Consider the following 25,258-nt stretch of genomic DNA (forward strand, 5'->3'; position numbering starts at 1 on the left):
ATATTAAGTTCTGCCTACAATCAAAAGTGTATCAGATTCACTAGTGTGTGAGCAACCCCCACTACCCCTCACTTCACCCCCTACCCCCTGTTAACTAGTGGGTTGGGTAGCTTGCAACTACTGTACCACTATCCACCCCTTTCCACTAACTAGTGGGTTAAGTAGCTTGCAACTACCACTATCCCCCCCTCTCCGCTAACTAGTGGGTTAGGTAGCTTGCAACTACCACTATCCCCCCCTCTCCGCTAACTAGTGGGTTAGGTAGCTTGCAACTACCACTATCCCCCCCTCTCCGCTAACTAGTGGGTTGGTTAGCTGGTACAGTATGTTGCTTAAAGTCTGAATGGCTAGTCTTCCAGCTTCACCTAAAAATAATCCCAATTCCCTAATAAATAGATACAGGTTTATATCGTAAAGAAGAATACAAATTCCAAATTTGTCATATTAGTCAAATTTATACTTAATTATTTATTTCTGGGATAGCTGTAATGTTTAAGCTGAAATATTAATAACTCCCTGAACATATGGTACACCTTTAATTTTATTCATTCCCTTTTTTTTTTTTATCAAGGTACAAGTGTTGCTTTAAAGTGTTGTCTGTATTGTATTCAAGAAATAAAGAATGGCAACCAGTGACAGCTCTTGCGCTGAATTGAAACAGTTGTTGGTTACTGGCTCCAACCATGCAGCTTGGAGTGGAGGTAAGTAGGGTTTTTATGTCTTGTGTACATCTTCATTGGCTGAATTGTGATTTTTTTTTTTCAATTTAAGGAAGAATATATAGAAATATTTCATTTTTAAATATTTAACTTAGCCGGTGAATATATAGCTGCAACTCTGTTGCTCGACAGACAAACTCTACGGAAAAAACTCGCCAGCGATCGCTACACAGGTTGCGGGTGTGCCCAACAGCGCCATCTGTCGACCAGATACCCAGCTCTTATGTAAACAAAGACTCAATTTTCTCTCTGTCGAGGTGTCGACAAGACGTACCTTACTCGCTGTTGCTAAACTGGAGTTTTTCACATCTTATTGGTGAAGTACTATATTCTGGTTTTGAGCTTTCGCTGTGCATGGTTTTTCTTCAAACAAATCCTTGAACTCTTTTTTGTAACGGATTCATTGTTGATGACTTAGATCGTTTTTGGAATTTTCCCTTGACCAATTCAAAATGGCTGACCCTTCACAAGTTCCCAAATTTAGGAAATGCAATGCTAGGGACTGTTCTAGGCATCTTCCGAAGGCTTCTATCGACCCTCACACTGTTTGTTCCAATTGTCGGGGTAAAACCTGTCAATTGGAAGATCGGTGTGAGGAGTGCGTGGGCCTTTCGGAATTCGATTTTATCGAATTTGAAAAGTACACACGCAGGCTAGAGAGAGATAGAGTTAGGAGAAGTTCTTCTCGGTCTATTGATGTATCCTCTCCTCATGCCCCACAACCTATTCCTTCCCCTGTAGTGGTTGTTCCTAACCCCCCTCCTAGCACTCAGGAACCATCGATGGCTGACATGATGCGTGCCATCCAGGCTCTGGGTGAGAGAGTTGAGTCCCTTGCAAGTGACCGCAATCAGCTCATGGCGGATGTTAAGGAGCTTAAGTGCCAAAGTGCAGTGGGAAGTGCTAAAGTGCCAAGTGATAGTGTTGTGAACAGTGTTGCGCTTGAGGGTTCGTCTGTTCGTGCCTGTCGTCCTCCTAGTCCGGGACCTCTTGCAAGCTCCCAAGTCCAGGGGAGAAGCAATGTCGTACGACGCATGGGTTCGAGAGGCTTTAATCAGCGAACAGACGTTCCCTCCGTGGTATCGGGCGTATCTCCCCAAGATCGCCCCTACCTACCTAAGACGAGAGAGCCCATTTATACCTCGTCGTCTGAAGGTGTTTCTCGAAAGAAACTTTGGACCAAGGTCTCACGACCGTTAAAGCGTAAATCGGTCCCTTCAGGACAAGTCCAACGTCCCGGTTGTAGCCACTGGGTCAGTTCGGACTCGTTGCCGTCATCCGATGACTGCTCACCGCCTAAGAGAGGCAAAGCGGTACCGCTTCAGACACTAACACCGTCTGTCGCCGCACCTGCTCCCGTAGACCCTAAATGGGCTTTACTGCAAGACATGCAGTCCAAGCTTACGTCTCTGATGCAGGACTTTCATGCGGAGAAGGTTGCTGCCGTACCAGCAACGAGTGCAGTACCTAGCCTACAACCCTCCAAGCGATCGGTTGTGCGTCCTGTGGATGCTGAGGTAACCTTCTCACGTACACCAGTTGAGGGAGTTCCTCAACCGATGCGTTCCAGTGTGGGCTGCCAGCCGCATGTTGACGTTAAGCGACGCACGGAGGTTGGTTTTGACGTTCTGGACGTTCAACAACCATCAGAGTTGCCTTGTTTTGACGCGGTGCGTCAACCTCCGCAACCCAGTGTGGTTTCCACTGCGCAACCCAGTGTGGTTTCCACTGCGCAACCCAGTCAGTCTAGACAGTCTCGGGTAGACGCTGTGCGTCCTCGCGCTACCATGGTTGTTGACAGCTCACAGACTGTGCAGCAGGTCCATGACGTTGCGTCCGGCTCAGTCACGCATGCACCAGTGCGACCGGACTCAGCGAACCAGCCGTTACCCACTCCGTTGCCGTTTCCTCATCAGTTTTCGGATGAGGAACTTTCTGATGATGATGTTGCTGCACATCAAGATGAACAACAATCAGAATTGGACGAGCCTAAGTCTACTCAACCCTCTTTGGACTTTAGAAAAGTTTTGGCTATTTTCAAAGAGCTGTTTCCTGACCAGTTTGTTTCTGTGGCTCCTCGTTCTCCGCCTTCAGAGTTTGTTTTAGGCATGCCTTCTACCGCACCTGCCTTTACTAGACTCGTCCTCGCACGCTCGTCCAAGAGAGCTTTGCGGGTGATAGGAGACTGGTTAGAGTCCAAGAAGAGTTTAGGGAAGACAGCATTTGCTTTTCCCCCTGCTAGACTCTCTTCTAGATCGAGCGTCTGGTATGCCACGGGAGAAGTTCTCGGCTTGGGAGTTCCTGCCTCTGCCCAGGGCGACTTCTCAAGTCTTGTAGACTCTCCCCGCCGCCTTGCCATGAGACGCTCAAAGATTTGTTGGTCATCATCGGACCTGGACCACCTTTTGATAGGAATCTTTAGGGCTTTTGAAGTCTTTAACTTCTTAGACTGGTGCCTAGGAGCCCTAAGCAGGAAGATCTCTTCGACAGATAAAGAGACTTCTTTGCTCATTATGTCCTGCATGGACAAGGCCGTCCGTGATGGGTCCAATGAGCTTGCTGCCTCATTTGTGTCCGGAGTCCTGAAAAAGCGAGAATCTCTCTGCTCATTCCTTTCTGCTGGAGTTACACCGTGCCAGAGATCTGAGCTTCTCTTTGCTCCTCTTTCCAAGTGCCTATTTCCAGAAGTCCTGATAAAGGAAATAGCCGCTTCGTTAGTGCAGAAGGACACTCACGATCTTGTTGCGTCCTCAGCTCGCAAAGCTCCCCCTTTGCCTACCTTGTCAGCTAGACCAAGGATGGACACTCCAGCGTCTCGCTTTATTCCGCCCTTTCGTGGCAGAGCCTCCAGCAGAGGAGGTGCTCGTGCCGAAGGGAAGCGAGGGAAGAGGAAAGGATCCAAGTCCTCTAAGGGCAGAGTCTGACTGCCCGCAACTTCAGACAGCAGTGGGAGCCAGACTCAAGAACTTCTGGCAAGCCTGGGAGAAGAGAGGCGCAGATGCACAATCTGTGAAGTTGCTCAGAGAGGGGTACAAGATCCCTTTTGTACGAAAACCCCCTCTAGCAACGTCTCCCATCGATCTCTCTCCCAGGTACAGAGAGGAAGAAAAGAGACGAGCCCTGAAACTGGAAGTGTCTCTTTTGCTAGAGAAGGGAGCGGTGGTCAAAGTCTCGGACCTTCAATCACCGGGATTCTACAACCGCCTCTTCTTGGTTTCAAAGAAGACAGGAGGGTGGAGGCCGGTGCTAGACGTCAGTGCTCTGAATGTCTTTGTCACAAAGACGAAGTTCTCCATGGAGACCACAAAGTCAGTCTTAGCAGCGGTCAGAAGGGAAGACTGGATGGTCTCCCTAGACCTAAGGGACGCCTACTTCCACGTCCCCATCCACCCAGACTCCCAACCTTTTCTGAGATTCGTTTTCGAAAAGGTGGTCTACCAGTTTCGGGCCCTGTGCTTTGGCCTAAGCACAGCTCCTCTCGTGTTTACGAGGCTGATGAGGAATGTAGCCAAATTCCTCCATTTATCGGACATCCGAGCCTCCCTTTATTTGGACGACTGGCTTCTCAGAGCCTCTTCCAGTCGTCGCTGTCTGAAGGATCTCAAGTGGACTCTAGATCTGAACAAGGAATTGGGACTCCTAGTCAATTTGGAAAAGTCGCAACTGGTCCCATCCCAAACTATTGTGTATTTAGGGATGGAGATTCACAGTCTAGCTTTTTGGGCTTTTCCGTCGGCCCCCAGAATAAGTCAAGCCCTGTTATTCATCCAGAACATGCTGAAGAAGGAACGCTGCTCAGTCAGGCTGTGGATGAGTCTGGTAGGGACGCTATCATCCCTGGAACAATGTGTGTCATTAGGAAGACTACACCTCCGTCCGCTTCAATACCATCTAGCTTTTCACTGGAAAAAGGACAAGACGCTAGAAGCGGTCTCGATCCCGATTTCCGAAAAGATGAAGTCTTGTCTGACTTGGTGGAAGGACAATATCAACTTAAGAGAGGGTCTTCCCCTGGCTGTTCAGACTCCCAACCACGTTCTCTTCTCGGACGCATCGGACGTGGGCTGGGGCGCGACATTAGACGGTCGGGAATGCTCAGGACTGTGGAACTCGAGTCAGAGGAACATGCATATCAACTGCAAGGAGCTGTTGGCAGTACATCTGGCCTTGAAAAGCTTCAAGTCTCTCCTTCGAGGCAAAGTGGTGGAAGTGAACTCAGACAACACCACTGCCTTGGCGTACATCTCCAAGCAAGGAGGGACCCACTCACTGACGTTGTACGAGATCGCAAGGGACCTGCTCATCTGGTCAAAAGGTCAAGACATCTCACTAGTAACGAGGTTCATCCAAGGCAACTTGAATGTCATAGCAGATTGTCTCAGTCGGAAAGGGCAAGTAATTCCAACAGAATGGACCCTCCACAAGGATGTATGCAAGAGACTTTGGGCCACTTGGGGCCAACCAACCATAGATCTCTTTGCAACCTCGCTGACCAAGAGGCTTCCAATCTATTGCTCCCCAGTCCCGGACCCAGCAGCAATACATATAGATGCCTTTCTCCTAGATTGGTCACATCTAGATCTCTACGCATTCCCACCGTTCAAGATTGTCAACAAGGTACTGCAGAAGTTCGCCTCTCACGAAGGGACAAGGTTGACGCTAGTTGCTCCCCTCTGGCCCGCAAGAGAATGGTTCACCGAGGTACTTCGATGGCTAGTAGACGTTCCCAGAAGTCTTCCTCTAAGGGTGGACCTTCTACGTCAGCCGCACGTAAAGAAGGTACACCAAAGCCTCCTCGCTCTTCGTCTGACTGCCTTCAGACTATCGAAAGACTCTCGAGAGCTAGAGGCTTTTCGAAGGAGGCAGCCAGTGCGATTGCTAGAGCAAGGAGAGCATCCACCATTAGAGTCTACCAATCGAAGTGGGAAGTCTTCCGAGACTGGTGCAAGTCAGTCTCTGTATCCTCGACCAGTACCTCTGTAGCTCAAATAGCTGACTTTCTCTTATACCTGAGAAAAGGACGATCCCTTTCAGCTCCCACTATCAAGGGCTACAGAAGCATGTTGGCATCGGTCTTCTGGCATAGAGGCTTAGATCTTTCCAACAATAAAGATCTTCAAGACCTCCTTAAGTCTTTTGAGACCACTAAGGAGCGTCGTTTGGTTACACCTGGTTGGAATTTAGACGTGGTACTAAGATTCCTCATGTCAGACAGGTTTGAGCCGCTACAATCAGCCTCCCTGAAAGATCTCACTTTAAAGACACTTTTCCTGGTATGCTTAGCCTCAGCTAAAAGAGTCAGTGAGATTCATGCCTTCAGCAAGAACATCGGATTTTCGTCAGAAAAAGCCACATGTTCGCTACAACTTGGTTTTCTAGCCAAAAATGAGCTGCCTTCTCGACCTTGGCCTAAATCGTTCGATATTCCCAGCTTATCGGAGATTGTAGGCAATGAACTAGAAAGAGTCTTATGCCCTGTGAGAGCTCTTAAGTTCTATTTAAAGCGCACTAAACCTTTACGAGGCCAATCTGAAGCTTTATGGTGTTCAGTTAAGAAACCATCTTTGCCTATGTCAAAGAATGCTTTATCCTACTTTATCAGACTGTTAATACGAGAAGCTCATTCACATCTGAGTGAGGAAGACCAAGCTTTGCTTAAGGTGAAGACGCACGAAGTTAGAGCTGTTGCAACTTCCGTGGCCTTTAAGCAAAATAGATCTCTGCGAAGTATAATGGACGCAACCTATTGGAGAAGCAAGTCAGTGTTCGCATCTTTTTATCTAAAGGATGTCCAGTCTCTTTACGAGGACTGCTACACACTGGGACCATTCGTAGCAGCGAGTGCAGTAGTGGGTGAGGGCTCAACCACTACAATTCCCTAATTCCATACCCTTTTAATCTTTCTCTTGAAATGTTTTTAATGTTGTTTTTATGGGTTGTCCGGAAGGCTAAGAAGCCTTTCGCATCCTGGTTGATTTGGCGGGTGGTCAAAGTCATTTCTTGAGAGCGCCTAGATTAAGGTTTTGATGAGGTCCTGTTGTATGGGTTGCAACCCTTGATACTTCAGCTCCTAGGGGTCGATCAGCATCCTAAGAGGATCGCGAGGCTCCGTAAGGAAGACGTACTTAAAAGGCAGAGTAATTGTTCAAGTCGACTTCCTTACCAGGTACCTTTTTATTTTGTTTTTGTTATTTTGATAACTTCTAAAATGAAATAAAAAACTCTTAGCTCATAAAATGTAAACATATTTTGCTGGTCTCTACCCACCATCCTGGGTGTGAATCAGCTATATATTCACCGGCTAAGTTAAGTATTTAAAAATGATATTTTAATTATAAAATAAATTTTTGAATATACTTACCCGGTGAATATATAAATTAAATGACCCTCCCTTCCTCCCCAATAGAGACGCAGTGGGACGAGGAGAAAATTGAGTCTTTGTTTACATAAGAGCTGGGTATCTGGTCGACAGATGGCGCTGTTGGGCACACCCGCAACCTGTGTAGCGATCGCTGGCGAGTTTTTTCCGTAGAGTTTGTCTGTCGAGCAACAGAGTTGCAGCTATATATTCACCGGGTAAGTATATTCAAAAATTTATTTTATAATTAAAATATCATATTTATGAAGAATGTTCAGAAATATTGTAGCACTTGTTTGCGTCATATACTGTACTGTACACTATAGTGTATCGGCAATCATGTAGCTCTCCTACTCTTTGGTGTTAGTGTAATCTGATTTTTAACTTCTCATGAAGAAACCCCCAGTAGAGAAGGGGGTTTTAAGTAGTTTCTTCAATATTTTTTTCAGCTTATGCAATTGTTATGTAAATCATGTTTTATGCCCAGTACTTTTTTTTTTTGTTATAAATTTGTTTTTTAATGGGAAAATTATTATGATAGCATACATTCTTTTGTAGATCACCTTGTTCGTTTCCTGGTTGACTGGTATCAGCGCAATGAACGAGAAGTTCACTGTAATACAGTGCCGCCGCCACCAGCAGAAAGGTTTCCCAAAATGAGTTTTAGCCCGTCAGAATCATTGCTAAACTCGACGTCGATAATACCCAAGTTGGTGAGCGAGGGCAAAGCTGACATTATCATTGATACTCTGCGAGCATATAGTCAGCTGCCATATGTGGACAAGGAAGCTGTGGTTAGTAAAAATACTTTGCTGATGGTTTTATAAATCAAAAAGTCTGGTATTTATTCTAACCCTTTGTGATTTTTACAAGATCCAAAATTTGTCTGTGGGTAATTTTTTTATTGACTGGTTATGGTCAGTAAAGTTTTTCTTTTATAGTTGGCTGAAAATTATTTGTTCCTACATAGATACAAACATATTGTCCTTTAATTAAGAGAGAACTTACGAGGGAGCTGGAATGGTTATTACATCATTAACAAGCTAGTTGCATAATTGATGGCAGGTAAGAGAGGGGGAGCTACCTTCCTGTCAACCTGACTCAAGCTACTTTTGACTTCGGCCACTTGGTGAATGGATGTTTTGTGCTAGCTCCTTATTTTTCCCTAGCACTATAAGATCTTTTTCTTCTTTTGGTTTATTATAAATTTGGTTAATGCCTATATAAATACAAACCTTCATCCGGTAATAGGAATATGATTTCAACAAAATCTGAAACAACTGTTGAGTCCCCATTTTGATTTTGGCTGCTGAGTAGTAAAGAAGTACTTCTCTACGATTGTATATGTAGTGGTGAGAGAGGTGAATGCTCGAGTGCTTGGACGAGGATTGAAACTGGTAGATGAGAATGACCATGAAAGGGAGGTTAATCAGTTGTTGTTTGCGGATGATACTGTACTGGTTGCAGACGCGGAAGAGAAGCTTGCCCGATTAGTGACAGAATTTGGAACGGTGTGTGAGAGAAAGAAGTTGAGAGTTAATGTGAGTAAGAGTAAGGTTATGAGATGTACGAGAAGGGAAGGTGGTGTGAGGTTGAATGGAAAGTTACTTGAGGAGGTGGATCAGTTTGAGTACTTGGGGTCTGTTGTTGCATCAAATGGTGGAGTGGAAGCAGATGTACGTCAGAGAGTGAATGAAGGTTGCAAAGTGTTGGGGGCAGTTAAGGATGTAGTAAAAAATAGAGGGTTGGGCATGAATGTAAAGAGAGTTCTGTATGAGAAAGTGATTGTACCAACTGTGATGTATGGATCGGAGTTGTGGGGAATGAAAGTGACGGAGAGACAGAAATTGAATGTGTTTGGGATGAAGTGTCTAAGGAGTATGGCTGGTGTATCTCGAGTAGATAGGGTTAGGAACAAAGTAGTGAGAGTGAGAATGGGTGTAAGAAATAAGTTAGCAGCTAGAGTGGATATGAATGTGTTGAGGTAGTTTGGCCTTGTTGAGAGAATGGGAAATGGCTGTCTGCTAAAGAAGGTGATGAATGCAAGAGTTGATGGGAGAAGTACAAGAGAAAGGCCAAGGTTTGGGTGGATGGATGGAGTGAAGGAAGCTCTGGGTGATAGGAGGATAGATGTGAGAGAGTCAGGAGAGTGTGCTAGAAATAGGAATGAATGGCGAGCGATTGTGACGCAGTTCCGGTAGGCCCTGCTGCTCACTCCAGTGCCTTAGATGACCACGGAGGTAGCAGCATTGGGGTATTCAGCGTTATGAAGCTTCATATGTGGTGGATAACGGGGGAGGGTGGGCTGTGGCACCCTAGCAGTACCAGCCGAATTCGGTTGAGTCCCTTGTCAGGCTGGGTGGAACATTTGTTTGATGTCGGCTACCCCCGAAAATTGGAGGAAGTGCCTCGGTATGTATTTACTAGCTAAGCTATAACCCTAGTTGAAGAAGCAAGATGTTATAAGTCTTACGGTACCAACAGGGAAAAATGGCCCAGTGAGGAAAGGAAATGAATAAATAAGCAAATGGTATGAGAAATAATGAAGAATAAAATATTTGAAAAATAGTAACATCAAAACAGATATTTCATATATAAACTGTAAAAATACTTTTTCAATATTAATCTTACCCGGTGATCATGTAGCTGCAACTCTGTTGCCCGACAGAAAAAACCTACGGTCGGGATACGCCAGCGATCGCTATACAGGTGGGGGTGTACAACAACAGCGCCATCTGTCGAGTAGGTACTCAGGTACTTCTTGTCAACAAGAACCAATTTTCTCTCTGTCGTGCCACCGGCAAGACCTACTTGATACGCTGTTGTTTCTGGAGTTGATTTTCACGCTTTTTGGTGATGTATTCTCTCTAGATATTAGCTTTCGCTGTACAGGAGTTATTATCATTACCTTATCAAGCTTTTTTGATTAGATTTGGATTATTTGTTGACGACTTGGATAGATTTTGGATTTCCCCCTTTGACTAATTCAAGATGTCTGACCACACTCAAGTCCCCAAGTACAGGCAGTGTAGCGCTAGGGACTGTTCTAGGCGTCTTCCGAAGGCCTCTATAGATCCTCACACCGTTTGTTCCAATTGTAGGGGTAAATCCTGTCAATTGGAAGATCGATGTGAGGAATGCGCTGGGCTTTCGGAATTCGATTTTAATGAATTCCTTAAGAATGCACGTAGGCTAGAGAAGGATAGGATCAGGAGGAGTTCGTCTCGCTCTTTTGATTTTTCCTCTCCCCATGCCCCTCAACCTATTCCTTCCCCTGTAGTGGTGACTCCCGACCCTTCTACTAGCTCTCAGCAACCCTCGATGGCGGACATGATGCGTGCCATTCAGGCTCTTGGTGACAGAGTGGAGTCATTAGCGAATGACCGCAATCAACTCTTGGCCGATGTCAAAGAGTTGAAGGAGAAAAGTGCAGTGGGAAGTGTAGTGAGTGCAAGTGCTGTGAAAAGTGTCACTGTCAGTGTTACGCATGAGGGTGCATCTGTTCGTGCCAGTCGTCCTCCTAGTCCGGGACCTCTTGCAAGCTCCCAAGCCCAGGGGAGAAGCAATGTCGAAGGACCAAAGGGTTCGACAGGCCTTGATCAGCGTACAGATGTACCCTCAGTGGTTGCGGACGTATCTTGCAGAGATCGTCCCACCCACAAACAGACGAGTGAGCCCATTCATTCCTCGTCTGTGGAAGAAGTTTCTCGTCAGAAACGCTGGACCAAGGTCTCACGACCTCTCAAGCGCAAGGTCCCTTCCGAGCGAGTCCAATGGCCCAGGTGTAGCCACTGGGTCAGTTCGGACTCGCCGCAGTCTTCCGAAGACTGCACACCTCCCAAGAGAGGTAGAGTGGTTCCGCAGCAGGCAATCACTCCGTCTGTTGCCGCACCAACCGCTGTAGACCCTAAGTGGTCTAGGCTGCAGTCTATGCAGTCTCAGCTTGCTTCCTTCATGCAGGAGTATCGTGCTGAGAAGGTTGACACTGCACCCGTTAACCTACAACCTGCCACGGTTGTGCGCTCGGCAGACACTGCGGCTGCCTGCTCCCACACTCCGGCTGTGAGAGCTCCACCACCGTTGCGCAGTCGACCCTGCCAGACGCATGTTGACGTTAGCCGACGTGCGGCACCCTCCGTTGACATGCGTGAGCTACCGCATCAGCAGTGGGAAGGTACTGTCAAGCTGCCGTGTTTTGACGCAATGCGGCAGTCTCCGCAACCCACGGCAGTCCCCACCACGCACCATCACTCCGCTTTTGTTGTTGCCAGCTCTCAGACTGACCAGCAGCGGCATGATGTTGGATCCAGTGCAGCTACGCATGCACCCGTGCTGCCGGATTCAGCCGTTCAGCTTTCTTCTCCTCCTTTGCCGCTTCCTCCTCAGCATTCGGATGAAGGAGTCTCTGATGACGACGAAGCTGCGCATTTGGACGATCAACACTCCGACATAGAGGAACCCAAGACTACGCCTCCCTCCTTAGACTTTAGGAAAGTCCTTGCCCTGTTTAAGGAGTTGTATCCGGACCAGTTTGTGTGTGCAACCCCGCGCTCTCCTCCCTCTGAGTTCGCTTTAGGCATGCAGTCAGCAGCCCCTGCCTTTACGAAGCTCGTACTCGCGCGCTCATCCAAGAGAGCTTTAAGGGTACTGGGAGAGTGGTTGCAGTCCAAGAAGCAACTTGGGAAGACATCCTTCATCTTTCCACCGACCAAGCTTGCTTCCAAATCTAGCGTCTGGTATGCCACGGGAGAAGATCTCGGCTTGGGAGTTCCTGCCTCTGCCCAGGGCGACTTCTCAAGTCTGGTAGACTCTCCCCGCAGACTGGCTATGAGACGCTCCAAGATTTGCTGGACCTTTTCGGACATGGACCATCTTTTGAAGGGAGTTTTTCGTGCGTTTGAGATCTTCAACTTCCTGGACTGGTGTTTGGGAGCGTTAAGCAGAAAGACCTCCCCTTCGGATAAGGACTCTGCCATGCTCATCATGTCATGCATGGACAAAGCCATTCGGGATGGGTCTGGCGAGCTTGCGGCTTCGTTCGTGTCTGGAGTTCTTAAGAAGCGAGATCACCTTTGCTCCTTCTTGTCGGCGGGGATCACACCATGTCAGAAGTCAGAGTTGATGTTTGCTCCGCTTTCCAAGTGTCTCTTTCCTGAAGAGCTGATCAAGGGGATTGCCGCCTCGTTGATCCAGAAGGATACCCATGACCTGGTGGCGTCATCCGCACGTAAAGTCACAGCTTTACCTTCCGTGCCTAGACCTAGGATGGACACACCAGCGTCTAGGTTCATTCCGCCCTTTCGTGGCAGAACCTCCAGCAGAGGAGGTACCCGTGCCGATAGTCAACGTGGCAAAAAGAAGAAGGGTTCCAAGTCCTCAAAAGGCAGAGTCTGACTGCCAACCTCTCCAGACAGCAGTGGGAGCCAGGCTCAAGAACTACTGGCAGGCCTGGGAGAACAGGGGTGCAGACGCACAGTCTGTGAAGTTGCTCAGAAAGGGGTACAGGATTCCTTTCTTGCGCAAGCCCCCTCTAGCAACTACTCCCATCGACCTCTCTCCCAGGTACAGAGAGGAGGACAAGAGGCTAGCTTTACAGCAAGAGGTGTCTCTCTTGCTACAAAAGGGAGCGGTAGTCATAGTCCGGGACCATCAATCCCCGGGCTTCTACAACCGTCTCTTCTTAGTAGCGAAGAAGACAGGAGGGTGGAGACCGGTGCTGGACGTCAGTGCTCTAAATGTCTTTGTCACCAAGCAGACGTTCACCATGGAGACGACGAAGTCGGTGCTAGCATCGGTCAGGAAGGAAGACTGGATGGTCTCGTTGGACCTAAAGGACGCGTACTTTCACGTCCCCGTCCATCCAGACTCCCAACCTTTCCTAAGGTTCGTCTTTGGGAAGGTCGTTTACCAGTTCCAAGCCCTGTGCTTTGGCCTAAGCACGGCACCTCTAGTGTTTACCAAACTGATGAGGAATTTTGCCAAATTCCTGCATTTGGCAGACATCAGAGCCTCCCTCTATTTGGACGACTGGCTTTTAAGAGCTCCGTCAAGTCGTCGCTGTCTGGAGAATCTCAAATGGACTATGGATCTGACCAAGGAATTGGGTCTCCTGGTCAATATAGAAAAGTCCCAACTCGTCCCATCCCAAACTATAGTCTATCTAGGTATGGAGATTCAGAGTCGAGCTTTTCGGGCTTTTCCGTCGGCCCCCAGAATCAGTCAAGCCCAAGAATGCATCCAGAGCATGCTGAAAAGGAACCGATGTTCAGTCAGACAGTGGATGAGTCTAATAGGGACGCTTTCATCGCTGGACCAGTTCATCGCGTTAGGGAGACTCCACCTCCGACCCCTTCAGTATCACCTAGCTGCTCACTGGAGAAAGGACATGACGCTAGAAGCGGTCTCAGTTCCTATATCCGAAGAGATGAAGTCTGCACTGACTTGGTGGAAGAACAGCATTCTTCTCAAGGAAGGTCTACCACTGGCTGTTCAGACCCCCGACCACCTTCTCTTCTCGGACGCATCGGACACGGGCTGGGGTGCGACACTGGACGGTCGGGAATGCTCGGGCACGTGGAATCCGGATCAAAGAGCACTACACATCAACTGCAAGGAGCTACTGGCAGTTCATCTGGCCTTGAGAAGCTTCAAGTCCCTCCTTCTAGGCAAGGTGGTGGAGGTGAACTCCGACAACACTACAGCCTTGGCGTACATCTCCAAGCAAGGAGGGACTCATTCGAGGAAGTTGTTCGAGATCGCAAGGGACCTCCTCACCTGGTCAAGAGATTGAAAGATATCGCTTGTAACGAGGTTCATTCAAGGCGACATGAATGTCATGGCAGACCGCCTCAGCCGGAAGGGTCAGATCATCCCTACAGAATGGACCCTTCACAAGAATGTTTGCAGCAGACTATGGGCCCTGTGGGGTCAGCCCACCATAGATCTGTTCGCTACCTCGATGACCAAGAGGCTCCCAAATTATTGCTCACCGATTCCGGACCCAGCAGCAGTTCACGTAGATGCCTTTCTTCTGGATTGGTCCCATCTAGACCTGTATGCGTTCCCCCCGTTCAAGATTGTCAACAAGGTACTGCAGAAGTTCGCCTCTCACGAAGGGACACGGTTGACGTTGGTTGCTCCCCTCTGGCCCGCGAGAGAATGGTTCACCGAGGTACTGCAATGGCTAGTAGACATTCCCAGGACTCTTCCTCTAAGAGTGGACCTTCTGCGTCAGCCGCACGTAAAGAAGGTACACCCAAGCCTCCACGCTCTTCGTCTGACTGCCTTCAGACTATCGAAAGACTCTCAAGAGCTAGAGGCTTTTCGAAGGAGGCAGCCAGAGCGATTGCCAGAGCAAGGAGGACATCCACTCTCAAGGTCTACCAGTCAAAATGGGAAGTCTTCCGAAGCTGGTGCAAGGCGAATTCAGTTTCCTCAACCAGTACCTCTGTAACGCAGATAGCTGACTTCCTTTTACACCTAAGGAATGTAAGATCCCTATCAGCTCCTACGATCAAAGGTTACAGAAGCATGTTGGCAGCAGTCTTTCGCCACAGAGGCTTAGATCTTTCCACCAACAAAGATCTACAGGACCTCCTTAAGTCTTTTGAGACCTCAAAGGAGCGTCGGTTAGCCACACCAGGTTGGAACTTAGACGTGGTTTTAAGGTTCCTGATGTCAGCAAGGTTCGAACCGCTTCAATCAGCCTCTTTTAAAGATCTCACTTTGAAGACTCTTTTCCTCGTTTGCTTAGCAACAGCTAAAAGAGTCAGTGAGATACACGCCTTCAGCAGGAACATAGGTTTTACATCTGAAACGGCTACATGTTCCTTACAGCTTGGTTTTTTAGCTAAAAACGAGCTCCCTTCTCGTCCTTGGCCCAAATCGTTCGAGATTCCAAGCCTGTCCAGTTTGGTTGGAAACGAACAAGAGAGAGTACTATGCCCAGTAAGAGCTCTTAAGTACTATTTAAGACGTACAAAGCCATTACGAGGACAATCAGAAGCTTTATGGTGTTCTATTAAGAAACCTTCTTTACCGATGTCGAAGAACGCAGTTTCTTATTACATCAGACTTTTGATTAGAGAAGCCCATTCTCATCTGAATGAGGAAGACCATGCTTTGCTGAAGGTAAGGACACATGAAGTTAGAGCTGTCGCTACTTCAGTGGCCTTCAAACAGAACCGTTCTCTGCAGAGTGTAATGGATGCAACCTATTGGAGAAGCAAGTCAGTGTTCGCATCATTTTACCTTAAAGATGTCCAGTCTCTTTACGAGAACTGCTACACCCTGGGACCATTCGTAGCAGCGAGTGCAGTAGTAGGTGAGGGCTCAACCACTACATTCCCATAATCCCATAACCTTTTTTAATCTTTCTCTTGAAATGCTTTTTATTGTTGTTTTTGGGTTGTACGGAAGGCTAAGAAGCCTTTCGCATCCTGGTTGATTTGGCGGGTGGTCAAATTCTTTCTTGAGAAGCGCCTAGATTAGAGGTTGTGATGAGGTCCTTTAGTATGGGTTGCAGCCCTTCATACTTCAGCACCTAGGAGTCGCTCAGCATCCTAAGAGGATCGCGAGGCTCAGTAAGGAAGACGTACTTAAAAAGGCAGAGTAATGGTTCAAGTCGACTTCCTTACCAGGTACTTATTAATTTTATGTTTGTTATTTTGAATAACTGCTAAAATGAAATACGGGATACTTAGCTTCTAATGTTAACATGTATGCTGGTCTCCACCCACCCCCCTGGGTGTGAATCAGCTACATGATCACCGGGTAAGATTAATATTGAAAAATGTTATTTTCCTTAGTAAAATAAATTTTTGAATATACTTACCCGGTGATCATGAATTTAAGGACCCTCCCTTCCTCCCCATAGAGACCCAGTGGACCGAGGAGAAAATTGGTTCTTGTTGACAAGAAGTACCTGAGTACCTACTCGACAGATGGCGCTGTTGTTGTACACCCCCACCTGTATAGCGATCGCTGGCGTATCCCGACCGTAGGTTTTTTCTGTCGGGCAACAGAGTTGCAGCTACATGATCACCGGGTAAGTATATTCAAAAATTTATTTTACTAAGGAAAATAACATTTTATCAGCCTGTTCAACATAAAAACATTTGCTGAAAGTTTGAACTTTTGAAGTTCTACCGACTCAACTACCTGATTAGGAAAATCATTCCACAACTTGGTCTCAATTGGAATAAAACTTCTAGAATACTGTGTAGTATTGAGCCTCATGATGAAGGCCTGGCAATTAAAATTAAATGCATGGCTAGTATTATGAACAGGATGGAACTGCCGGGAAGATCTGAATGTAAAGGATGATCAGAATTATGAAAAATCTTATGCAGCATGCATAACGAACTAATTGAACAATGGTGCCAGAGATAAATATCTAGATCAAGAATAAGAAATTTAATAGACTGTAAGTGCCTGTCCAACAAATTAAGATCAGAATCACCAGCTGAAGACCAGACAGGAGAACAATACTCAAAACAAGGTATAATGAAAGCATTAAAACACTTCTTCAGAATAGGTTGATCACCAAAGATCTTAAAAGACTCTTAATAAACCAAACAATTCTTCTTCAACTAAGGGGTTACTGCACCGAAATTGGTCAGCGGCCACTTTCCTGTTGATAAGGGTAGAAGAGACTTTAGCTATGGTAAGCAGCTCTTCTAGGAGAAGGACACTCCAACATCAAACCATTGTTCTCTAGTCTTGGGTAGTGCCATAACCTCTGTACCATGGTCTTCCACTGTCTTGGGTTAGAGTTCTCTTGCTTGAGGGTACACTTGGGCACACTATTCTATCTTATTTCTCTTCCTCTTGTTTTGTTAATCTTTTATAGTTTATTTAGAAAATGTTTTAATGTTACTGTTCTTAAAATATTTTATTTTTCCTTATTTCCTTTCCTCACTGGGCTATTTTCCCTGTTGGAGCCCCTGGGTTTATAGCATCCTGCTTTTTCAACTAGGGTTATTGCTTTGCAAGTAATAATAATAATAATAATAGTGCTGTCTCTATGAAGAGTCTAGTGTGGTCTTTCACTCTGTGGGAGTGCCTTCCTTGGCCTGCACGACCCTGTTGAAGACGAACTAAAAGTTCTTCGTACTTTGCGTTTTCTACTTTAGATTCTTCACTATGCAACTTCAAGAGGAAGAATGAGTAGAAGACATCATTGAAAAATTCCAGCAGATTGAGTGTTATGGGTTGCATGTGTGTGACAGGTCACCTGTCACTTGGTTTTTCTCAACTTTCTGTGCTGACGTATCAAGAACTTCATACTCACAGAGATCTATCTATGCATCCGTTTTAGTAGCATGGAATTGTGATGATGAATTCATACTATCATGCCTCATTTTATTTTCTATTTGCCTAACTCTATCTCTATTTGATGCAACTTGTCAAAATAATTTAGTTTGTAGATTAAAAGAACTTGTAATGATTCTAGGATAGTAACAATTCACTACGTATAAAAACACACACACACACACACATATATATATATATATATATATATATATATATATATATATATATATATATATGTATATATATATATATATTGTGACGTAATTGTGCAGATTACGATCTTTAAAGAAAGTATCAATCGGACTCTCCACTTGACACAGTGACTTCGTGTCCATCCAGAGCGTCTAATTGACACTCAGAATTCTCTTATATGACTGAACCTGTTAATATTATTAACGGTTCAAAATACCCGAGTTCGTTTATATTATTTTGGAGCTGCACCTCGTTGGAACATTTGAGTTCGTGTAGGAACAATTTGGTTTCTCCTTAGCCTAATCACGGACAAAAGAAACTCTGTTGTAATAATCTAATACATAACTAGTTTTATTCTTACTAGGCGAACAAAAAAAAAGAAAAATGATTGCAAAACTCTTAAGGAGAAAACATACACATGACAAGTCAAAGTAGAATATGTTTTCGAGTTTATAGTTAATAAATCAGGAAATGATTAAAGTAAAAAAAAACGAAAAGACAAAATACTAAGCTTAATTCTCTCTAGCAATCCAAATACATTCAGATGCAAAAATAATAATAAAAGAAAGAAGGTATCACTTAATTTCTATTTTCCGAAATCACTCAGTATAATAAACCAAAAAAAATGATTACAGTAAAGTAAAAAAAACGAAAGACAAAATACTAAGACCAATTCTCTCTAGCAATCCAAATACATTTAGATGCAAAAATAATAATAAAAAGAAAGAAGGTATCACTCAATTTCTATTTTCCGAAAATCACTCAGTATAACAAAACTACAGAACATAAATGTCAAAAAAATAATTATGGTAAAAGAAAAAAAAAGTACACGGGTGATCACATAAAAACAAAAGAAAATAATGTTTGCAGGTGTTTTTGGCTGTCTCTCTATGTGCCCCCAACAACAAAAGAAAAGCCCTCACTTCGCACTTCAAAGTTGATAAAAAAAAAACTATTTTCACTTGAACATAAGAGAACTTGGTTTACGCTCCTCCTATTAAAATAAGAAAAACAAAAATGATGTTGGGTGCAAATAGGTTGTCACATTATTACGAGAAAATTATTCCCACAATTATCCACAGCTTCACTCCCCTGGAATTCCCATCAATGCAACCTTTTCAAAATTTGGCACTTGTTAATTCTCTCCCTCTCACAGGTGTCAGTACTTATCTTAATCCTCATCAAAGCAGGGGTTCGTGTAACGCTGTTTCTTCACAGCAGGTTTTCTGGGGACCTCAGTACCTCCAACTGGACTCGGGGGGGGGGGGGGGGATTTGTTGAGTTCTTCCTTGAGTTACACATGAGTTATTCTTTTAGCGACATGCGGATTTCGTGCCTATGAAGTCTGAGGGGAGCAGACACTGGCTCCTCTCTCTCTCCTGATTTTTGGTAGGAACGTCTGCTAACTCCCTCCGGCTGGAACTAAATTCTTCTTTCGTTGCAGGCCTTAGGCTTGGGCAGTGAGATTTTTGGGCCATCCCCTTTTTTCTCTTGATTGGAGGATTTTGACTTGTTGGGGCGGTCTTCTTGTCTTGAGGTCCAATGACATCCTTGACCCCACCTTCCTTTTCCGCGTGTTGGCCAATCATGACCAGGTGTCCTCTTCTTTGTGGCACTATGTCCTGTGTCTATGAGAACCCTTGTTCTCACATCTGGCTTATATCTTGTGGCTGACCTGGGAAAGAGGGGAGAATCAGTGCCTTGACAAGTTAATAGCCCGTAGGCCTGTATAATGTAGACCAGACCTCTTTTGTTAGTAGAGGCCTGTTCTTAAGTTACATAGGCGGGAAAACCATGAGAGCAGAGCCGTTTTTAAAAAAAAACAAACTAAAAGAATTATGAACTGCTAAAGTTTTTCCTTTGGAGGGTAGAACTCCCTCACTTCACAATATATATATTTATATTTCAGTTTATATTTCCTAGCACAATGAATTTCAATAAATCTTAAAAAAGAATGAAAAAAAGTTTAGAAATAGAACTTTATTTGCATATCCTTTCACACAAAGAGTAAGTTTTCATCTGTGGCTTGAGTTCTTCCTGCTCACAGAGGCCGGTCTAAGCCATGAAAGGTTTTCATGCCCTCAAACCAGTCAATGACAAAAGCCCTTCTCCTGAATTGAAACCTAACCACCCGTCCTCGTGTTGAGTTAAACTAGGATATTTCTCAGGACAGCTTTGAATACAGTACTTAAGATCATCGAGATGCCACATTGCATACTCGCTATTTCCAGCGAGACTCCTCACCACCCTACAACAGGCCTTCACATGACACACCTATCTGTCACTCGGTGCTACACTCTCCCATTCACCCATCAGAAGCTAAAACACCATCAGTCTCTGAGGACATGAGAATAAGCACCTTCTACCTATGAGATGTCAGATCTTCAAGCTTTCATTTTTTCCTTTACAGAGTATTTTTCTGGTTCTGTTCTCAGTCTGGGATGTGAATACAGTACACTAATGGAAAAGGATTTTTCTTGAATTACTCACCCTTTGATACATACAGTATATGCCTCAAGATGATATGAACACATTTTCTGCTCCGCTTCCTGCATTGCATGGGCCATGGATCTTGTGCTATTGTCAAACCATCAGTACACGAGGTGTAAGAAACCTTAAACTGCACCGCTTCCAATGGTTTGAGTTTCGGTAGCTCGGGATAAGTACCCAACCAGTTGGAATACGGATTTTCTCCTACCTATGGACGAATCTCTTGTGTAAAGGACAAAGGTTTGTATTTGTGCCAGAATTAATGACAAATTTGTTGATAATTTGTAATTTTCCTTAATACAAACCTGGGTCCAGCTGGTAACTACCGGCCACCTGTTTACACCTCGTTATAAAAGCTTAATATCCATAATCTATCCTTGCCAAAGGTCTCAGATTTCTATAGTTAGGAAAATATAAATTGTTTCCAAATTTGTCAAGATAATTTTACCCTCTTCCATACCAAATACCTTACTTTAGATACTGCCTTTTAAAATTACAGTATAGTATTCATACATATTTCACTTTTATACTCTTAATATTATATACTCTTTCAATATTTATGCCTTTTTTTATTGCTCCCCATCCTATAGCAGTTGGGATGTAAAAGTCCCAGCAGTTTCAATGGATCATTTGACTTATGTTTAAACTTGAAGACAGCTATCATAATACTCCTATTAGTTTTGTTTGGACTTCAGAATTCCTTACACTTTTTCACACCCCTTTCTCTCTTGTTTTTTCAGGTTTTGTGTTTAGCTGTAGCATCTAAACAAGGAGACCAAAAGAAGCTTGTCACAGATGCGCATTCAGCAGTGCGAGAACTCTGCAGGAGCACTCACCTTTTCTTCCTTTTCATCCAGATTTCAAAGATGATATCAAAGAAATCTGGTCATACTGGTATAATTTTAAATAAATAGTATTTTTTTCCTTAATGTTTCTGGCCCTTTTATACAATTGTATATTTATCCAGCACAGTACTTATGGTAAAATTTTGGCCCATATTTACTTAACACTCTTTGGACAATTGTATAATAGTTAGATTTAATGCAAATCAGAAAGGTTGATTGAATATAGTTATGCTTATGGTGTCATTTGTGCTTTCTGCTCATATAATCTTTTTTCAATATTTAACTTAGCCGGTGATTATAATAGCTGCAACTCTGTTGCCCGACAGACAACTCTACGGTAAAAACTCGCCAGCGATCGCTACACAGGTTGCGGGTGTGCCCAACAGCGCCATCTGTCGTCCAGATACCCAGTACTCAATGTAAACAAAGAACTCAATTTTTTCTCTGTCGAGCTATCGACAAGACGTACTTACTCGCTGTTGCTAAACTGGAGTTTTTTCACAACTAATTGGTGAAGTACTTTATTCTAGTTTTGAGCTTTCGCTATGCAGGTGTTTTATCTTCATCTTAAATCTTGAACTCGTTTTGGATAGATTTAATTATGGTGACAAAGAGAGTATGGACTTTCTTTCACTTTTAAATGGCCGACCCTTCCCTTAGACGGAAGTGTGTTGAGGCTTTTAGTAATTATCTTATCACGTTATAGATTTTCCTCTATATATTTTATATCTCTCCGCCTTTATTAGGCCTCTTCGATTAACTTTCCATTTATTATAAACATATAAAAATAAATTTTAATGTTTTGTTTATATAGACCTTTCCTGAGAGTAGGCGGTCCTAACTTGGAAACCGAAGTTAATCAACGTTGAGCCCTTTATATCGTAATTAGCTTTTAAAGAGCTAAGGATTTAAAACTTTTTAAATGTAATATTTTATGGAAGAATTTCTTTGATAGTCTTCGTACTGTTTTCAAAGATGAACTAACGTTTAGTTTATTTATGCTACGCAGTTGTTGACGTTCAGGACGTTCAACATGCGCTCTATCGTTACGATAGAGAGAGAGTGTATCACGGTTTCACTTTGCAGTAAGAGTAAATCGATTCTGACGTTTTGTTCATTCTTTCTTAGCTTAAATGTTTTAAATTCTAATTTAAAGGAACTTTTTATTTGAAAAACCTTTCAGTTTTTTCCTTTAGTCAAATAACATGTTTTTTTGACGAAATATAATTGGGCTCTTCTCTTAGGTGCGAAATCAAGAGAGAAAGAGAGAGAGAGATAGAGACGGAGGGAGAGAGAGGAGAGAAAACGTTCCGTTCAAGCGGGTAACGTTGTTCTCGTGTTACTCGCGTCCCTAGTCGCTGTACGGGGAGGAAGGATAAAACGTTTTTAGGTTTTTATTCTCGTCCCCAGGCTATGTGCGGTGAGAGATTGAAAACGTAGTTTATATGAACTAGTGTTTAGTCTCTTCCCCAGCCACTGAAATTTTTATCTTAAAATATGTTTTCTGTTTTTTGCTGGTATTAATGAGCTTGCATTATACGACTGATTTCGCAATTACTACCTTTTAATGAAGGGTAGAATTGCGTGTTTCAGGTAGAAATAAGTGCAAAACAGAAAATCGAAGTGATAAAGTGATATGCGCAAAGTGTTACAGTGTTGCGTCCGAGGCGCAAAGTGTTACAGTGTTGCGTCCGAGGGTTCGTCTGTTCGTGCCTGTCGTTCATCTAGTCCGGGACCTCTTACATGCTCCCAAGCCCAGGGGAGAAGTAATGTCAAACGACTTATGGGTTCGAGAGGCCTTGACCAACGAACAGACGTTTTCCCTCTATGGTATCGGGTGTATCTTACCAAGATCTCCCCTACCATAAGACGAGAGAGACGTTGTTTCTCCTCGTCATCCGAAGGCTTTTCGCATAAGAAACCTGTCACAAGGTTTCGAAGCCCTTAAGCGAAAGTCAGTCCTTTCAGGACAGGTCCAGCGTCCTGGTTACAGCCATTAGGACAGCTCTGACCCTATGCAGTCATCGGATAACTGCTCGCCGCCTAACAAAAGCGTAACACAGACTCCGAGAGTCTTGTTTTGTAGGCAAAGTGTTGCGGTCACAGACGTTACCCTCGTCTCTTACCACAACCATTTCCGTTGATCCTTAATGGGTTGTATGGCAAGACATGCAGTATATGCTTGCCTCCCTTATGGAAGACTATTCTGCCGATTAGTTCGTTGAGTCTAGCCGTTTATCTCATCGATATCCTGGCTTTCAGCCAACCTAACGTTCCTTTGTGCTTACTGTTGACGTTGGCGTAGCTTAGTCACGTCAGTCAGGTTGTTTAGAACCACACTCGATGCGGTCTAGTGTGGTTTTTCAGCCGCATTTGGACGTTAGGCCACTTGCTGATGCTCCTGTTGACGTTCAAGACGTTCACTAACAATCGGAGTTGACTTGTTTTGACGCTGTGCGTCAACCTCCGCATTATAGAGTTGTTTTGACTGCTCAGTCTAGGCAGTCAAAGCAGTCTCGAGTGGACGCTGTGCGTCCTCACGCACCTGTTGTGGTTGACAGTTCAGTTGTTGACAGTTCACAGACTGTCAAGCAGTTACATGACGTTGCGTTCTGATCCGCTACTAATGCACCAGTGAGTGTGGACTCTGCTTGTAAAGCATTGCCACCACGGTAGGTCTCTCCCTTGCTTGAGACTCAGCTTTTATCGGACAAGGTTCCTGTAGATGAGGAAGTTGCTGTTCTCCCTCCTACTGATATTCCCTTGAGGACTCTGTCAGACGGAGAGGAGCCTAAAGCTGCCTAGCCTCCTATGGACTTTAATCAAATCATGATGATTTTTTTAAGGATCTTTGTCCGGATCTTTTGTAACTGCTGCTCCTCGTTCGCCTAAACGTCAGAGCTTACACTAGGCCTAGCTACTTCGAAGCCGTTGTTTTTAAGCTAGTGCTCTCTCGCTCTCCTAGAGAGCGTTACGTTGGCTAGGCGACTGGTTTTTCACCAGGAGGAGTTTGGGGGATACAGCCTTTGCTTTCCCTTCTTTTAAACTGGTTTATAGAGCGAGAGTCTGATATGACACGAGAGAAGTTCTCGGCTTGGGAGTTCATGCCTCTGCCCAGATAGACTTCTCAATTCTCGTAGACTCTCCCTGGCGCCTGGCCAGGAGACGCTCCAAGTTGTTTACAGGTCAACTTCACAGCTGTTTTCGAGCCTTTGAAGTTTTGCTGTACAATTATGTCACGCATAACAAGGCTTTCAGGGATGGTAAACGGTACCGCCTCAGTCGCTAACCCCGTCTGTTGCCACACCTGCTCCCGTAGACCCTAAATGGGCTTTGCTGCAAGACATGCAGTCCAAGCTTGCGTCCGTGTTAGAGGACTTTAATGCGGAGAAGGTTGCTACCGAACCTTCTGGCCAACAACCTTCCAACCGGTCGGTTGTGCGCCCTGTTGACGCTGAGGTAACCTACTCGCGTCTGCCAGTTGAGGTCGTCCCTCCACCGATGCGACCCAGTGTGGGTTGCCAGCCGCACGTTGACGTTAAGCGACGCTCGGAGGTGGTTGTTGACGTTCAGGACGTTCAACAACCAGCAGAGGTGACTTGTTTTGACGCAGTGCGTCAACCTCAGCAACCCGGTAGGGTGTTGACTGCACAACCCAGACGGTCTAGACAGTCTCGGGTTGACGCTGTGCTTCCTCGCGCACCCATGGTTGTTGACAGTTCACAGACTGTGCAGCAGTTCCATGATATTGCGTCCGGCTCCGTCACGCATCCACCAGTGCGACCGGACTCAGCGAGCCAGACGTTGCCCACTCCGTTGCCGTTTCCTCATCAGTTTTCGGATGAGGAACCCTCTGATGAGGACGTTGCTGAACAACAAGACGATCAGCCCCCAGAATAGATCAAGCCCTGCTATCCATCCAGAAGATGCTGAAGAAGGAACGCTGCTCAGTCAGGCTGTGGATGAGTCTGGTAGGGACGCTGTCATCCGTGGAACAATTTGTGTCACTAGGAAGACTACACCTCCGTCCTCTTCAATTCCATCTAGCTTTTCACTGGAAAAAGGACAAGGCGCTAGAAGCGGTCTCGATCCCGGTTTCCGAAAAGATAAAGTCTTGTCTGACTTGGTGGAAGGACAATATCAACCTAAGAGAGGGTCTTCCCCTGGCTGTTCAGACTCCCAACCACGTTCTCTTCTCGGACGCATCGGACGTAGGCTGGGGCGCGACACTAGACGGTCGGGAATGCTCAGGACTGTGGAACTCGAGTCAGAGGAGCATGCATATCAACTGCAAGGAGCTGTTGGCAGTACATCTGGCCTTGAAAAGCTTCAAGTCTCTC

General features: G+C 45.1%; 1 protein-coding gene across 1 annotated transcript in view; it reads left to right on the plus strand.

Moving 5' to 3' along the window:
- Nucleotides 1-25,258, plus strand: part of LOC137629606 (RNA-binding protein Ro60-like) — a 133,672-nt gene that overhangs the window by 18,733 nt on the left and 89,681 nt on the right. Inside the window, exons 2-4 of the mRNA XM_068361089.1 lie at nt 572-701; nt 7,636-7,871; nt 20,814-20,967. Coding sequence (XP_068217190.1) covers nt 623-701; nt 7,636-7,871; nt 20,814-20,967 — 469 coding nt within the window. The 5' untranslated portion in view covers nt 572-622. The remainder of the gene's footprint in view (nt 1-571; nt 702-7,635; nt 7,872-20,813; nt 20,968-25,258) is intronic.

The sequence above is a fragment of the Palaemon carinicauda genome, chromosome 37 (genome assembly GCF_036898095.1).
Source record: "Palaemon carinicauda isolate YSFRI2023 chromosome 37, ASM3689809v2, whole genome shotgun sequence".
NCBI classification, from domain to species: domain Eukaryota; kingdom Metazoa; phylum Arthropoda; class Malacostraca; order Decapoda; family Palaemonidae; genus Palaemon; species Palaemon carinicauda.